Below are 18,550 nucleotides of genomic sequence, written 5' to 3' on the forward strand. Positions count from 1 at the left end.
GGATGGTTGACATAGCTGAATATCGCATGTGGCATATTTATATGGCACATTCAGGAGGATAGAAATACAGCATAGCTCCCATGACCTCCCTCCACTGAGGTTAGCCCAACAGGTCAAACACTTGAATCTCAAATATCCCTTTGACTCAAGTCCATATGTCTTTGGTTTTCTCTGTCGACTGTGCATCTGTTTCACTGTGACGGCTCAAAGGCATTCAAACAACGGCAGGCAATTGATCAGCGATCTGCACAGAGGCTTCCATAAACCTTTGATTTACAGACTCTCTCATAGTTGGGGAATGAACACTAAGTTGTATGGTCTGTGTCAGTGGCCCAGGCAGTTATATCCGGCCCATTTAAAGAAATGCTGCGGTCATCAAAATCAACGAATGTCCAGAATGAGCTTCACATAGGCGCACACTAAAGACTCGTTCAACTCCTTTGAGATTTGCTTTTCTTTCAAAAGATTACAAAGGAAGGCACAATAATGACAGGAACGATAGAGGGACATATCTATTGATAAGCATTTTCCTCTCGTCCCCCGATATATATCGTCATATCACGCAGACCTAGCGGGAAGGGTTTTCTGGCCAGCAGAGAAATTGAGTGCTTTAGGAAAATCAATGCTAATCCTCAAGACTTGTAATGCTGTCTGTACATGCAGCAGCGTCGCCATTCTACTTCTCTCCTCTCTCCTTTTCTCTCCGGCTCCTCTCCGTTAATTTGAACCTAGGGAGAGCTCTCGGCAGCCAGGGTTTGGCTGCTGAAGTGTGTCTTCCCAGGACCTCCTTCAGCTAAGTGAGCGGTACAGCCACCACAAGTAACCTCTCCGAGCGCCGCACAGCCTTCCGGCTCAGTGACATCTGAGGCTGCAATTAGCGTCACTGCCGGCCCGGCCTGCTGGGATTTAGGGAGAGTCCTTGACGCGATGTGCTTGGGTGTGTGTGTGTGTGTGTGTGTGTGTGTGTGGGGGAAGGTTTTCCTTCACACACACACACGGGGTACGGAGACCGTTTTACATGACCAACTTCTTTACTGGTGGTGGTTGGGGGAGAGGTCGGGGATAGGGGGTGGGGGGAGATGGGAGGGGATGGTGGTGGAGATAAGGGGGAGATGGTGGTGGAGATAGGATGGGGAGAGGGTTTGACTCTCCAGGCTGGGGAGGGGAGTGGTGGTTGGGGCCTGGGGGTAGGGCGTAGGGGGTAGAGGTTGGGACTAGGGGCTAGTGGTAGGGGTTAGGGGGTAGAGGTTGGGACTATTTTTAGTGCCTGAACTGCTATATGTGAAATATATGCTATCTATATATATTTATACATAAAAAGAACTGGACGCATGTAGAGGCAAACCGTAGGAACTATACAGGGTGACCTATACGGGTATAAACTCGGGCTCCATATAAACTTTACAAAGCCAGATAAAATATTCACGAGAACACGTCTGCTGCATATTACTATTACATTCATTGCAGTGCATTCTCTTGAGCTTATCGAGCAGAAGTTTCACTTGCTCCCTGTATGGTAGGAGGGCGACTACCCGTTATCTGCATAAATGATAGCCTCCTTGTAGCGCCGCACACACCATGCAAATTTAAACCTCCCTTATCAATCCTGCGAACCCCTTAGGCTTGAGTTATCCCTGCCCACACATACCACTGTTCCTACTACAACAAAACAAAGTATTCCTCTCTTGTTTTCGTACATGTTTTAATTCATTCTGCGCTTGTCTGCTTATTGGCAACAGAATTATATTCATGCTACTAAAACTGTGTTTACGGTGTCTATTTATTTATTTCCTCCGTCTGTTAGTACTATGACACTCCGGTTGTTTCCTAAGAAAATAGATTCGCAATTTTCTCACGCCTCAGGTCAATTCAATATGTTGTCCTATTTCTGCACTGAATGAAGTGGGTCCATTAGTGGATGGGGGTGGTGGGGCCCGGGGGGGGGGGCCTTTACGGTGGGGGCCTCTACTCTTGATGACCATCAACTGGTGGATAGAGAGCTAATAGGCAACAACTGACTTTTTTGTTTCTTGCATTACCAAATGGTGACAATAACACACTTACCTATGCACTTGCACACAGACACCCATATACATCTATACACAAACACACACACACAAACACACAGTCACACACATACAGTACAAACATCTGAAGACACATACACCGACACAAGACACATACACAATCACACACACACACACACACACAGTACGTATACACACACTCACTTACACACACACTCAGATACACACACCCACATACATCTATACACACACATACACACACAGATGGACAAACACACACACACACACGCACGCAACACACACACACACACACACACACACACACACACACGCAACACACACACACACACACACACGCAACACACACACACACACAGTTATGCTGGTCTCTTTTCAGTCACCCTCCATTGACTTGCTGCTAATTCAGTGCCCTAATTATCTTTGTGAAAACCTGGGCTCCATCGGGTAGCTGAGGGAAAAAGAAAAAACACACTGCCACTTCGGGACCTCCTAAGGCCCGTGGTAAGAGTGCACGTGTACCAAAAGAAACCCCTACTGTAAAATCTAATTAGGATTCACAGAGCGTTGCTCAAGCTTCTGCCCGTGAACAATTGAGCCCATAAATCAGAATGCAGAGAGGTTGCGATGGCACATTTCCGCACCGCCTCCATACGTTCAGGCCTGCCTCCCTCAGGAGAGAGAGTACCCCCCGCCACACGTCTTCCCTACAACCTCACTTTTATTTCAATTATTTTTGTAAGTTCGACTTCATCCATTTTTTATTTTAACAAACATTAAATAAAGAAATATATGTGTATATACAGGGATATATACATGTACTTTTTAAATGTAGAAATACATATACATATAAATATACACCCCCCCCCCCATACACACACACACACACACACACACACACACACACACACACACACACACACACACACACACACACACAAACACACACACATCAATGAAGGCCAATGCAGTGTTCAACTTCTTTCCTCTTTGATGCTGTCACGCTTTCCTGGGCAGTCAAATGACTTCCCCCTGTGAACATCATAACTGTGAACATCATAACTGTGAACATCATAACTCGGTTTCGGTGAGAATATGTGTGTGTGTGTGTGTGTGTGTGTGTGTGTGTATGTCTCAGACTGTGTGTAGATGTGAATGTGTGTGTGTGTGTGTGTGTGTGTGTGTGTGTGTGTGTGTGTGTGTGTGTGTGTGTGTGTGTGTGTGTGTGTGTGTGTGTGTGTGTGTGTGTGTGTGTGTGCGTGTGTGTGTGTGTGTGGGTGAGAGTGGGTATGCGTGTGTAAGTGTGGGAATACATGTGGTTTTTTTTGTGTGTGTGTATATGTGTGTGTTTATGTGTGTGTGTGTGTGTGTGTGTGTGTGTGTGTGTGTGTGTGTGTGTGTGTGTGTGTGTGTGTGTGTGTGTATGTGTGTGTGTGTGTGTGTGTGTGTGTGTGTGTGTGTGTGTGTGTGTGTGTGTGTGTGTGTGTGTGTGTGCGTGTGTGTGTGTGTATGTTTGCGGAAGATCGCTGATTCAACCATTACCTCATCTCAGTCACGCTTTCCTTTTGCAACAGTCAATGACGTGTGTGAGGCGGGTGATGCGAGAAGGAAGTTACGATATATCAAAACTTAAAGTAAAGGTTAAACAGTGGCAGCCACAGCCCCTAGCGATAGCCTTTGAGAGGAAGACCTTCACCCCTCCCATCCACTCAGCATTAGACACAGAGCTCATGTTCTGGCTGACAACCACTAAACCCTGGGAAAATGGATTCCTTAGAGAGCGACAGAGAGAGACAGAGCGAGTGAGGGAGAGAGACAGAGAGAGATAAAGTGAGAGAGAAATACAAAGAGTGAGTAAGAGACATAGGCAAGAGAGACACACGCACGCACACACGCACGCACACAGGCACTCAAGCAAAGACGCAGGGGGGCAGGCAACCAGGCACACACGCACGCACACACACAAACACACACATACACACACAAACACACATACACACACACACACACATACTGGGCACTGGGCCGAGATAGAAAATTGCTCTGGTTGGTGCTGTTTGTTCTACCAGCATTTAACTTGTAGCTGACCTGTATTTTTTTTTTCTCGCACTATTGTTAATAATTTACTACTCACACTCACAGTGTCTTTTCTACTGCAGTTAAATTATCAGTCAAATCAGCTAGAAGGGCTGCTGGGTGTGGTTGGAACTTTACCCTGTCCATGTGTTTCCTTTACAATGAACTGAACTACTGTGGGGCTACTGGATAGAAACACAATGACTATTACGATATAAGAAGTATATAAGGAGGGGAATACCAGAGACAAGTAAAATAAAAAATCTGGAAAGATCAGAAAGCCCCCGAAAAACACCTAGTTGGACTCTTATTACAGGCTATGTAAATTGAATTGATTTCAAGGTATACTCGCCATCTTTGGTTTTGTATTTTTCTATATTTACATTTTTAAACATTTTCCTGATTTATTCATAAATGTAGGGTCAGGATCCAACATACATATGGAGTGGCAGTTCTACCTGTTTCATCTTCATGAATTCCCAATGAGGAGAGTTAATATATAAGAAGAAGGAGGCATATGAGAGTATCAGCACATCGCTCACTGTATTGTTACGTTTATCCTTGAATGAGGGAAACAAAACAGAAAAATCGGGGGAGGCTTAATGGATCCACAAATCCACTCCCAGACGTGCCAAGTTTTCTATCCAGCCACGAGAGGGAACAGCAGCCCAAAAAAAACACACATGAGGTTTCCAGGACTGAAATATCTATGGTGTATTAGTATTGCAAGCAGAAGTGCTAACTATACAACAGCAGCGTGGTACCCCCTCCCCTGCCTGTCAGTCTCCTCCCGCACCCTTATTTCTACCTACTGGGTCTGTTTATTTGCTAGGTAGCTTCCTGACATTTGAAGCACCGACGGCTCACAGTGCCACTCCCTTGAAAGAAGAAAACCATTGAGGACAAATGTATGGTTACTTAGTAACATATTGTCCTGCTACTTTATGTTTAGTTAGTTGTTTGACATTTGAGACATTAGATTACCGGTAATGTTACCATGGAGCCACCTGCATAGCAAGGTGTTAAACAAATAATGACTACTAGGCTGACCAAAGTAGTCCTATAATGCCTTCAGCAACATAGGTGTTACACCATGTGTTACTGCAAACTAACAGCCATAGGCCTACAAAACAGAGCCCAACATATAATATAATCACTTACTCTTTTATGTTACTATACATTTATAGCAGAACCTAGACGATACTTCAGCAGCACTTTAGGGACACCAATAAAAACCTTGGATCCTTGTACCAAAGATATAGGAGGTAGCTGTGTGGCAAATAAAACCAAATGAAGGACCCAGAGGAGTCGGCTGTACGGCCCTGCCTATCAGCCATATATCTACCTGGCTAGCTTCCCCTTGCATCGCACGCTGCTCATCCAACGTGTTTGAACACTGCGGGGAAGGATTGAGGGGGGGGCTGCATGGTCTTTCTGCATCATAGATCAAACTGTGGAGCATTCCTGGTGGAAAGGTTCAGAATGCCCAGGGGGTAAAAGGGGGTTAAATGGGGGGCTTGAAAATATATCTCTGACCTTTTTAGGGGGGAGCAAGTGGGCAGCCAACAATCAGCTATGTAGAAAGGTTAAAGGTCAAGGTGGCACTGAACCACGGCACCCTTTGCACACAGATTGATGGTAGCATGCTGCAACCTAGACTGTCACCCATCCAGGTTGCAGGGTATGCAGCATTCACACTCACACACACCCAAACACACCCACACCACACACACACACACACACACACACACACACACACACACACACACACACACACACACACACACACACACACACACACACACACACATTCCCTCCCTTGTCTATTCTACCATAGGTATTTTCCCTCCAGAAATGAAACTAGTTGCTCCTTAACTTGTCTGGGCAGATTACAGATAGGGCTGCAAAGACACCATTCCCTGAGGTAAGGGAATTCCAAACGCATGTCAGACAACGCCTTCTCCTCAGCCTGCTTGTCTTCGATGAATGAATCCTGTCACCAAACCAGAGTAGAACTACTGGCTATTGTTGGCAGCTATTACCTATTATCATTGAATATATTAGCCACGGTTGTGACTTTTCCAAGCATGTAAAATAAATTGTCATTTTTGGTCATGGAGGATAGAAGTAGCAAGCAAAGCAGGGGAATTAATTTTGGGTGTACCTGAAAAGTGTACCTGAGATTATTTGACGTAGGACTATAAACTGCTTTTACGACAGTGTAATCCAAGGCTCTGGCGTTCAATTTGAGTCGCTGTTAAGTTCTGTGTGCTTTCCCTTCAGTTTGGTCACACTTCAACAGACACACACACACACACACACACACACACACACACACACACACACACACACACACACACACACACACACACACACACACACACACGTTTGTCCCAAAAACATACACAAACATAAACGCACACTTAAAGATACCGATTTACACGGCTTACACCTTTCACTTTTAATGATGTGCCCAAGAATCCCTTAGTAAGCAAACAACCTGGAACATTCCTGCCTTTTTTTGAGGGGATATTCGTGGGGCTTATGCCATACCCCCACCATATTCTGAGAAATAATGCTGCTGGCCCCTTCCATTTGAATTCATTAGTTCTGGACGCCGGAGGTGCCCCACACTCTGCAACTCTCGGCTGGGCAAGAAGGGGATTTAATATAGTTCAACGCTTACAGATTCAATTCTCTCTTCCAAAAACCTGGGCCTCCTCTAGCGGCTATCCACTGTGAATGTAGCCTGGAAAAAGCCTCCCATGCCTCCAAACTTCAAAAACCATCCGCCCTTTGATGTGGAAGAGACCACAGATCAGTCCAGAAGAAGCAGACTTGAATCACTATCTTTGCAATCTGTGGTTTCCAGTGAGGGCATATGGATTTTGCCTTGTTTTTGATGGCTTGTGGCAACAATAGCCAGCGCCCCCCGCACCCGGCACCCTATGGGGCGGGAGGTGGTTGTGACGAGCGGAGCGTGTGTGTATTTTGGGGAGGAGGGGGTGGGGGGTGGGGGTTGTGGCCCCGGTCAGTAGATAAGATCAAATGATTGAACCCCTGGCTATGGAGCACTGACTGTCCTTCAACCTACTAGACTGGCTCACTGACAATAAGCAGCCCCCTCCGCCTACAGATAACATCCTGAATAAGGTGCAGTCCAGCCCTGCTGCTGCCCCAGACAGTAATTAAACGACATGATAAAGTGGCTCTACAGAAGGCCAAGAGTTGTTCCGTCCTGTATGTGTGCCTTATACACTGATGTTAGAGTAACTTTGGGAAATTCTTTGCTATTACCAATTTATTATTTATCAATAATGCAAACTTACACGAATGCACACACAAAAACGCACACAAGCATCCACAAACGCAGAAGCACACACACAAGCACGCAGAGACAAGCCCACTAGGCGCAGCAGTGGCTCACACGCAGAAACACTCAAAGACTAATATGCCTCATATGTGGGCTCCACTAAAGCGTCTGTAATTATAAACATATGATCCGGTTGGAGTGACCACATCTTCACCCCACCGCTGTTTATAATTAGGAGCAAACAGCATTGGCCCACTCACTGCACCGTATTTTCCACATGCACGAATGGATTAAGGAGGTGTGGCACGTGCCAGTGCATATTGATGGTTCTATTGTAACTTAATTAGGTTACCCTAATGACCATCTTAGCCATACTTCATCATGTCTGATCCTACATCCGTATAGGTTGATTAAAAAACGATAATTTATACCAGCAAGACGATCTCTTGTTCTGTATACACATTGCAGACCCCATTCATTGACTACGCTGCGCTTGAGTGTATTTTATTAAGCAATCTACATGCGTGACGGTAACCCGGTGTTTCGACTGCAGCGTCGTGAAGCCAAATGATACAGCAAGATTTAAAAAAAAAATGCATTCGAAGTCGGAAGACAACTTGAAATACTTTGTTGAGGGAAGTTTTTTTTCCCTCGGACGTAGCATATGGAAAACTGAATTCCCGTCTAATAGGCTAGATAAGGTGAGTTAGTTTAGATAAATACACATGTATAGGCTGCGTACACGTACACAGTAAAGAGCCCTTCACTAGGAGCCCACTACGTCGTGGTGAGTGTCTCGACGTACCTTGCCATAGCATCCCAAGAACCGCCACAGCGAGCAACAGGAAGGTAGATGAATCCATCTTTGCTTGACCAAAATACATTCGAGGAGATTATTTTTCTGGATACGGTTATCACCTCTGTCTTGTTCTGTGTCAATATCGAAGTTGGTCTTTCTTCGTTTCGAAACCGGGTTGCTTTCGCGGTTCAAGATAGTCAGAGAGCGGTAACTAGTCTACGAAAGGTCCCAACTGTGTCCGCGTCCGGCGTCTCGGATGAGGCAGGTGAAATGACACACGAGGAGGCTCAGCGGCGGAGGGGGATCTAGCCGGAGGTTTTTTTCTTTTGAGGAGTTGTAGATTATTAACTCCGCCTCGGCTTGCCCCACCTTCCTGCCCGGGGAGCTTCCAGTACGCTACTCAAATAGAAACAAAAATATAAAATAGAAACCTAAATTCAACTGCTTCTGAAAAAAGGAACGTGACGTATATGCCGTTTCCAAGAACCGTGTTTAGGAGCAGGCTATCCACACCTGTACACGCTGTTTTAGAACGCGTTTTTTTTAGACTGCTGCGCAGTGTGCGACTCACTTACATCGCTTTTTATGTATTCATTCATTTTATTTATCCAGTTCACAAAATAAAAATAAATTTGGCCTACATCCAAGAACAGGTGTTTTAAGGTGGGAATCAGTCACACAAGAGTTATAAACGCACCTCCCACAGTTATGGTATTTATGTCTAGATCCATAGGCTTCAAATATCGCACAAAAACAAGCCAAAACGTGTTGCAGCTATTGCGGGGAATGAGGCCCTGGGCGCAGATTCCACTCCAGTCTGCTATGTTAAGTAATTTGCCCAGAACGACCACAAGCCATTCCACCTATATATTCTCACTTAACTTTTAATCAGCACGCCTATAGAAAAAGTAAAACAGTAAGGATATTTAAAGATAGGCCTAAGTAGTTTTAATAGAACTCCTGGCTATGCGGCAGAATAGAGTTATTCCGAATTTCAGAGTTGAGGTCGTTTACAGTAGGAGAGTTGCTTTGCTCTGCAGTCATGCATTTATACAAAGTGTGTTTTTTGTGTTTGATTGCGTCATTGTGTCTCCCTCTGGTGGCTGTTCTATCGACAATGAATGCTTGGAACGTTAACTAAGAAATAGAAGCCTGTGTTCAATTATTCTACAATCCAGAAACCCATTTTTGTCTTGTAACCTTGATGTTGAGTAAATTATTTTAATTACCTTCTGTATTCTCAGAAGAAGCAGGCTATTATTTTTAGGCTGCTTGAATAGTGGTATCAATAGATGGAGGAGAGATCTCTCCTGTCTCCATGTCTCCCTATTATTGCAGAAAGGGATGAAGTGTGCGGCAACCAAAATATGTGACCTATTATTTAGGAACAGCAAGTAGGTCTACAGCTTTGATATACGTTGCTTGTTTTCAATGAGATAAAGACAAAAAACAGGGACACTGCAAGGCCAGAAAGACAGATAGCCAGATAGCCAGCCAGCCAGCCAGACAGACAGACAGACAGACAGACAGACAGACAGACAGACAGACAGACAGACAGACAGACAGACAGACAGACAGACAGACAGACAGACAGACAGACAGACAGACAGACAGACAGACAGACAGACAGACAGACAGACAGACAGACAGACAGATAGATAGATAGATAGATAGATAGATAGATAGATAGATAGATAGATAGATAGATAGATAGATAGATAGATAGATAGATAGATAGATAGACAGATACAGATAGATAGATGGAGGAGAGCGCCATCTGGTGGCCACTGGAATAATAACACATACTGGGCAGGATTTGAGGTAGGTTAGGGATCTGGCTGCAGCACAATATGCTGGACGTCTCTCCATCCCGAGGAACCAGATCCTCCTTGTAATTATTTGAATACCTGCCCTCGCTTAGTATTACGTAATATTGGAAGAAGTGTGCGAGAAGACAAACCCCCACCATCTGCTGTGCAAAACAACAAGAACTGTTCCCCATTACATCAGAGCATCAAGTTGATATGACTTGGCCTTCGGCGAGTTTGTGTGTATGGTGGCATTGTTTGATTTGACTTTCACCTTCATATCCCTTGCCAGCTAGAACTCGTTAATCGCCGTAAGAGAGCATTTAGCCGACACAAACTGTTGTCAATTTACTGAAGTATAAATATTTGAGGATGTGAAGTGTGAAGGGTTAAATATTTTCAGTATGTGGGTACTGCGTCAAAGCAGTGCCATAAATTGGGGTTTCAAAAGCAATGGGAAATAATCAGCATTGTAACCTATATTTGCCGGATAGCGTCTTTACAAATAATTTAAAGGAAACAAACACTGGACAGACAGTATCTCACGCTATATAGTTTTCTCACTGTAACATTATTAACATTTTCCATAGACCTATGTTAATGCTTTTGTATGTCTGAGGTGTGTGTGTGTGTGTGTGTGTGCGTGCGTGTGTGTGTGTGTGTGTGTGTGTGTGTGTGTGTGTGTGTGTGTGTGTGTGTGTGTGTGTGTGTGTGTGTGTGTGTGTGTGTGTGTGTGCGTGCGTGCCTGTGTGTGTGTGTGCGTGTGTGTGTGGGTGTGTGTGTGTGTGTGTTTGTGTGAATCAAATGTGTGTGCAAATTTGCGATTGAATTTACAGTACCTGCCTACCAGCTCTGGGATTTTCTTTGTCTTTCTCCTCGCCTTCTCCCTCCATATCTCAAACCAAAAGAGCGAGAGTGGGAGGGAGGAAGTCTCTCTCTCTCTCTCTCTCTCTCTCTCTCCCTCTCTCTCTCTCTCTCTCTCTCTAGTTGCAAATGGACCTATACCATTGAATTTGGAGCTGAGTTTTTGGCAGAAGTGAAAAGAAAATGTCACCCTATTATGCAGTGGCAGATTGAAACGAGCCATGCCATGCAGATGAAAGTGTCAGCGTAGCACAATGTATGAATATGAGGGATGCGTTGGGGGAGATGACCAATCCAACCCAGTCACACTGTGAAGGCTGAGAAGGGGAAGCTATCAAGTGCCTTTTTTCACTTGTAGATAGACAAAATAAAAAATAAATAAAATAATAAAAAAAATCTGAAGAACTTCATGTAGAGTTTCACCTATATCCTCTATTTTTCTTTGTTATTACAAATATTGTAATGTGTTTTTCTACATTAAGCACTCCATTCTGAAGTGTTTGTATTATCAGATCACTGGACCGTTTTCCATCCTGCCTTCACATTTAAAGTGTATTCACATCACAGCTCATTATGTTATCTCAAGAGCGGTTTACTTGGAAGTGAAGAATATCCAAGAACCCTGTAACCCCTGTAATAGACATTGTGTGTACATAACACTGTATGGGTGTCCGACTTGATATGGCTGGCTACTATGTGTACATATAGAAGATACTGGAGAGCATGCTGTATGATCAGGACCACAAAAGGAACTCAGGCTCTTTATTTACCAAGTAGGCTTACTGTTGAATAACTGTAACCCACTAAGTCATGTCATTGGGACATCGGCTATATTATGACAGCAATTATAGTGATAAACTATAGTGTATCACAGATTATTCTGTGATTCAAGTTTGATGTTAGTTGTTGTGATTGGACAGTTTGTCATTAGGAAACATCATCCAACAACAGCCAGTAATCATGGGACGCTGGCTCAATGTTGTTTTTACATGGTGATTCATGCAGTGTAGAAGGTCCTTGCATCATCTCAAGCATGGTAAGTCTTCACTGTGCACTGCACAGGGATAAACGAGGAATAAAAAGAAATCCCCAGAAGCCTTCTATTTCCAAAAACTGTTTTTGTCTTGATTCATTGTCAAGGATATTTTGAGCTTGTCCAGACCTTCTTCTTTCTTTCTTTCTTTCATTTTTTCTTTCTCTATTGTCCTGTAAGTGTTCCAAAGATTGGGTTTATGACCACAAAATGTGCATAGAAAGTGAGTGAGGTTATGGTTTCAGGGATATGCAAACCTTCCTTTGTATGAACAGGCCTGAGGTAAAACTAGATGTGTGCTCAGTACAAGGGTACCTCATCTGACATTTAACAGGGCTAAGCACAAACAGTTGCGGAGCAAGGAGCTGTGATTGTATATCACTATCTTTAAACCGATACTGACAATGAACCCTTTTGTACCAAGAGCACATCATTGTACACATCATTTTTGCGAAAATGATACGAAAGCCACCAAGTTGTTGAGTTCTTGTGTTTATTAATTAATTATTGCTGGCTTGCATCACTGCATTCATTGGCAGTAATCTAAATTACACACTCTGGGCCACTTCTGCTGCTGCTTGAAACCCTGTTTCTTTCTTCCATGTTTGCTTTGCCACTTGTACTTCCACCGACAGCATCATCTCAGTCTGATTATACGGTATAACCATAGAGATGTATTACAATGTTTGAATATTGTATTTAAGTATAGCGTGGTCTATTCGAAAAAAAGCTCTTAACATGGAGTACTTGAGAACATATCTGCATTATTTACAGTTATACAACTACAAATGATTATTAATGAGCATAAACATGCATACATGCCTCCACATACATATCAACATACATAGTCAGGAGGGAGTTAACAGAGGTAATAGCTTAAAATAAAAATGCTAAGGTATTGAAATGTTACTTTGTTTGGCTTTGCTAACTAATGGCTTACGACATTGTGGAGTGCACATTATGAAAAAGAGCAAGTCATTTGTTCCATTCTACTGGGTACTTTCTTATGCTTATTGCTGATTATTTCTCTGGCTATCCAAACCATTTGTATCAATATGGTAGTAAAATATAGATGTGTGATTAAAAAACTAAATCCAAATATATGAATTCATAAATGTAACCAATTTCTGGAACCTTCATTCTCCACATCCTTCTATCCGTGAAACTAAGTTTTCGGTTTTGTTTTCCACTTGCTTTACAAAATGGCTGCAGACACAGCTATGATTAGAAATTAAAACCTTCGTAGAAATCGCCCTTACAAACTAGTCTAAGCTTTGTCCTGTCAAAGATGAAAGTGCAATAGTGCATTCCCACACAGGCTTATCCTAAAAATTTGCATCATCCTACTACCAAAATAATTGTATATTATGTAATTGGATGAAGAAGGGATCTATTCAAATTGAATTCCGCATCCAGTTACCCCTCCCAGCTTGATTGTAGAACCAAGTTGGAACCAGGATGACCGCTATAGGAGCAATAGGACAAGCAACCCCTTTAAAGGTGTTTGGCCCTCTTGTAGACGAGGAATGCCATGCCACCAACCATAATGACCACAGCAGCCAGGACGCCCACAGCGATTCCCAGTCCCGTTGTGGAGTTGGAATTCCCACCTGAAAGAGCTGTTCACAATACAAGAGAACAAGGTCGCTTGGGTTGTCTTGGGATTGATTATTTCAAAAGCTGCACACCACTCCAATCCCGTAGGACCAGTTTTGTGGATACGATGGGCCTACCACACTGAAACCTGCACTGTGGAATTATTATTGACATTTTTACATTTTTTCCAAGATTTAATTTGCCAACTTTCTTTTTTCCCCGGACCAAATTGATTTAGAGACACATAACAATGGCTGGGTTGATTAAGCTGCGGGTGGTTGGGATTTACTGTTAGAAGACAGGTGTGATTTTTAGTAGCTTTGAACAAAGGATGGCTGCTGTGCAGCTGAACATGTTGCAAAGTGCAGTTTTAACAAAACAGAACAGAATAGTTATTTAACATTCACCCTCAGGCAATGTGTATGTATCGTGGTAATGCCTAAGTTGAGAGTCTTACCTTCCTCTTTGGATGTGACAACTAAAGGAACAAGAGAACATTTGATTAGTTTAGTATTTATCATAGAGTTCATAATATGAATAAAATAAGAGCTATCCTGTGTAGCAAGTGGTTATGAAAAACAACAATCAGAGCGAATCCGGCTTGGCGTTCCAAACACAATCTCTCAGATGTGCTCGCAGTGATGACATCAAACAAATACAAATTATTTTCTATGCCTATGTGTGGCTGAAGTGTGTACAGACAGATTTACCATTCTCAGCTCTTGTAACAATGGGATTTGCTGATGTGAGGGTGGTGGAATTTGTAACTCCATCGTCAGCAATATTATTGACATCTCTTTTTCTCCTATCGCCACACTCCTGTTAACGAAAATCACAACTCAACACACCCGTTTCACAGGTACACACAGTCAGAGGCACTTCGAGAGCCTTAAGCACCAGCTTCAAGTTCAAGTTCCAAAACAACGTGATTACTGGGAACCAATCAATGGCTTCTCAGAGAACAAAATGGACTGCAAACACATTTAGCAGAGCACATGGCTCCTGTTATATGGTTACCTACCCCAATCGTTGGAGCCAACCCTGACTAAAAGAAACAACCTTACCCAGAAACTGAACCCCTGTCCAGTCCTCTATATCTGAATAATAATAATAATGTCGCCACTGAATGTTGAATGCTATGCATGCAATGATAATCTATTCGGAAAATAGCTAGCTAAATAATCTTGTTGATTTGATTTGTGGTGAAGTGCATTTAGCTCAATCAATTGACTATTCATGCCGGGGGACTTGTGTGCAAGGTGCTGCGGGGATCAGCAGGGGTTTATGGTGTGATGCCAATTAGTACTGTGTTGTACACACATGACTCCCTGAACTATCTGCGCAAGAGGGCTGAGGTTAATAGACAATCATCATCATCCATGGCTTTGATCTTCATCAATCCAAATCACAAACCTTGAATTTGCTGCAGGTGCTAATCTCGCACAGTCTGGTGATGCAGTGCAAATAATAGGTGGACACGGTCTGGTTCTGCTGCTCGATGAAGCGGAACGCGGGGAAGGAGAAGCGAGCATTTTGGTTGTCGCCGTTCATCAGCATGGTCGTGAACTGGTCACTGGAGCACCTGGACTCACACAAAGAAATGATTAAAAAAGACAAAGATAAGATAGATATCTGTATTTCGAACATTGAAACGTCCTTCCTCCAGAAGAGTGTTGAGGGACTTACGAAGAGACAAAGAGGTTGAAGATGCTGGTGTCAGTGGGGTTAGGAGCGGTGGAGGCGTAGCAACGGTCCAGGAGGACGTTGTACCTGATCAGACACAGTAAAGAAGGGGTTATATTATATCAATGGCTGCAGGTCTCAAAATATCAGTTAACATCTGTGTCAGTGCAATGATTCTGTCCTTAGGCGTCTGCTTTCGTCACTTATTACTTACGGTTGCTAAATTCTGAGTGGCAACCAGAATTAATAATACATATTACAGAAGAAGTAATTTAAATATTTCATTTAATTTATGAATCACTTTTCATTTGGATGCTACAAAAATTGCGTAGCAGATCTACACAACATGGTCTTCAGGCCTTTATGGGGTTAAAACCTTCCAGGGTATGTGTTTTCCTCCAATGGTCAGGGAGGGAATTTTCGAAAACTGGGATTAGCACACAGCTGGGGTTAAGGAGATACAGGCCATTGCCAGACTGCACACTGCGGGGGTCATTTGGGGAGTTACGAGTTCCTTCATGTAGGGTGGCGATGGGCCATGGATTGATTTCAATTTCTGGTGAAGGGTTTTGGAATAAATCACAGAAAGAGATGGGGAGCCAGTGCAGTGATGCAATTTGAGTAATAATTGCAATGTAGACTGCTGTCCCTGTGGTCTGGTGATAGTGTTTGACACGGCTTGAATTTAGTTTCTTACTGTGCGGTCAGGTTAGTTGCCACGACCTGGACAAATACTATGGTCCTCAGCTCTATACCTTCCAGTGGTATGATGAGAGGGGTGGTGTAGTTGATATCCTGTCCACACAAAATCATTCATTTTTTTTTATTGTTTTTTACTTTGTTGAAAATACATTCCTTTTTTTGTGAATTGGTAGGACAGCAGGACATTTTATTTTTCTTCAGTGTGGGAGTATGTGTGGCTGATTGCTGGTTTAAGCAGCCTCACCCAGCCCCAGAGTCAAACTCGGCCAGGTGCGGCTGCTTGAACCAGCCATCATCCACACCCACTCCCCCATTCAGCAGCATGGCTCAACGTTTATTAATTGAAAATGAACTAATCAGTAAACGTGACAAATAAATATAAAGGCATGAGCTGCCCCTACTCAACTGCAAAATAATACGCTTGAAAACAAAACAACAAAATATGTATTTTCTTCATTTGACATTACTTTCTCTTTGTGTTGTTGTAATACGACTTAGATAGCAGGAAATGCAATGGTGTTGCTGACAGTTAAACAAGATATGTGTAACCACAGTATTATGAACTCACGCTGTAGAGCTCCATTTTCAGAGTACTGATGAAGCTCCCATTGTTGTCCGTCACTGCAATGGATGATGTCGCCCTAAAAACAATTGTGTCAGATTGCAGGTGTGTTTATGTGTGGGTGGGTGGATAGGCTGATGCACGCATGCATGCAGGCACGCACGCACGCACGCACATACACACACACACACACACACACACACACACGCCCACGCACATGCACGGCCTGTGTGTATTGCACTCCATGGATACAATAGAGAATTACTTTATTGTTTTGTACGTTTCAAATCACCATTTGGTAGTTTGCGAAGGGAAAATCTGATTATGACCCTTTGTGACACCTCATTACTGAAAGGATGTCAAACATCCCTGGTGGTTGACTTCTCTACGGGGACCAGAGGAACTTACACATCCAAGCGGGTGTTGTTGATGAGGTACTCCAAAGGGTAAGAGCAGGAGAAGTAGTACTTCAGCTCTGCGTTGTATGTGACGGTCCCCGTGGTGACGTCGTGGGACCTCACCATGCCGCTGATGTTCACCCTCTCGATGTTGGAGAAGTCTGAGAAGACGCCTGTCCCGACCGCGCTGGTGGTCTGACAAAGGGCCACATAATAAGTCACATGACAGGACGTGTCAAAATAAAAGCCACCCCATCTGCCGATTCCTTAAGAGGTTTACAAACCACACGGGATCTTTCCATCGACTCACCTTGAAGACGCTCCCACAGGAGTCGGTGGCATTGAGCGGGAACTCAAAGCGTATGACTGGTGGGGTTACGCTCTCGTCCATGGTGCCCTTGCACTGCGGGTCGTCCGACAATTTATTGAGAATGAGCAGAGATTCGTTGTAGCCGGTGAAGACCACAGGGCAGAGAAGGATGGCCAGGGAAATTGTAGATGTGCCACATTCCACTGAGATGTCATTGTATTCTGTGGGGGATAAGTCGAGCCGGCTTGTTATGCTACCATTATGTCTGCCCATTATCATGGCGGCCCCCTCTTTCTGTTTTCTTTCTGAAGGTTTCTTCCTTAAAAATTAAGGGAGTTTTCCTTTGCCCTAAAGAAGGCTCAGGGTAAATGTGGGGTATGACATTGCCGGTGAAGCCCTTTGGGACTGTACAGGATTGAACAAAGAGATAGTAAGGGCTTCAGAAATAAGTCAGGGATAAGCTTGGCATCTTAGGTATTGGAAAGATTTATACTATTTCCCTTGCATCTGAGTATCATGTGTAAAATAAGATCGAAAAAGACTGCTACTTAGATAAGACAAGTATACAAAACAAATACAAACTAATATTCTTATTTTAAGAAGGTGACATCTGAGGTGCTTTAGGTAAGGTTTAACTATTTTCCATATTAATAACAATATAAAAATAACAATAGACAGAATACAGAAGAAAATCTTCTTAGAAACCTCTCTCAAACAAGATGATACAAGTCTGCTACTGTTAAGATAATAGAATGTATGATAATATAAAGTAAGTATGAATAGCCTACCTGGACTTCTCCACGTATCTCCACAGTCAGACATTACCAATTGATGGCTTTTGAGTACCATAGAGCCCAAGAGTAGACAGATGAAAAGGTACATTCTTGCTTCTTTGTTGAATTTCTTTTTATAGTTTTGCTATCTTTTTGTCCGTTTTTTTAAGTCTCAATTACATCACAGGAGAACCAGCAGGAAAAAAAGTTGGGCAAAATTTCAGAAAAAAAAAGATTTGTAGATACCTCGGTCAACAGGCTATAGTAACTGTGACACTCCTGACTTTCCTCTACTGCCAGTCTGAGTCTTTCAACATTATATGTGAGTGGTGAAAGTACATTCATAATGGAGGGGTGGAGTCATTGTCAATGTAGTCTGGCGTATCCCCCTTGTGTTCATTGTTTGAAAACCTCCATTGTATTTGCAGAAGCATAGACCATACCCTTAAGGCAAAACTTGTGAAACCAAACTCACTTCTAAACTGCGTCTTCAGTTTAGAAGGTGAATCAATGGATCACTTCCTTTTGTGGCAGGCCTTCATGGAGATTGGAGATTTCATACGCAAATACGACCCTTCAATTACTTAG

At 43.2% G+C, this 18,550-nt stretch overlaps 1 protein-coding gene and 1 long non-coding RNA gene across 2 annotated transcripts; one reads left to right on the forward strand and one right to left on the reverse strand.

Annotated features, from left to right (window-relative positions):
* The first annotated feature begins 1,105 nt into the window (after positions 1 to 1,105).
* On the forward strand, positions 1,106 to 1,304 carry LOC132461745 (uncharacterized). Its single transcript, XR_009526672.1, has 2 exons — positions 1,106 to 1,207; positions 1,248 to 1,304. It is a non-coding gene; the product is annotated as an uncharacterized LOC132461745 (long non-coding RNA).
* Positions 1,305 to 12,414: 11,110 nt separating this feature from the next.
* On the reverse strand, positions 12,415 to 18,271 carry LOC132461746 (zona pellucida-like domain-containing protein 1). The gene is made up of 10 exons (XM_060057069.1): positions 17,978 to 18,271; positions 17,190 to 17,410; positions 16,890 to 17,074; positions 16,488 to 16,560; positions 15,915 to 16,012; positions 15,221 to 15,304; positions 14,948 to 15,116; positions 14,245 to 14,353; positions 13,992 to 14,012; positions 12,415 to 13,557 (listed from the first exon to the last, which is right to left on the reverse strand). Exons 1-10 carry the CDS (start codon positions 18,069 to 18,071, stop codon positions 13,433 to 13,435), a joined length of 1,179 nt encoding a protein of 392 aa, XP_059913052.1. The 5' UTR covers positions 18,072 to 18,271; the 3' UTR covers positions 12,415 to 13,432.
* Between the last annotated feature and the right edge of the window lie 279 nt (positions 18,272 to 18,550).

This window comes from Gadus macrocephalus, chromosome 7 (assembly GCF_031168955.1).
Source record: "Gadus macrocephalus chromosome 7, ASM3116895v1".
NCBI lineage: Eukaryota > Metazoa > Chordata > Actinopteri > Gadiformes > Gadidae > Gadus > Gadus macrocephalus.

Bases quoted from the DNA above. Each gene is read 5' to 3' on its own strand.
- LOC132461746 (XM_060057069.1), bottom strand. From the start codon at position 18,071: ATGTACCTTTTCATCTGTCTACTCTTGGGCTCTATGGTACTCAAAAGC. The intron at 15,117-15,220 runs GTAAGTCCCTCA...GTGTGAGTCCAG, and splicing joins TTCAACCTCTTTGTCTCTTC to GTGCTCCAGTGACCAGTTCA. The intron at 13,558-13,991 runs GTAAGACTCTCA...TATTGTGAACAG, and splicing joins TGTCACATCCAAAGAGGAAG to CTCTTTCAGGTGGGAATTCC.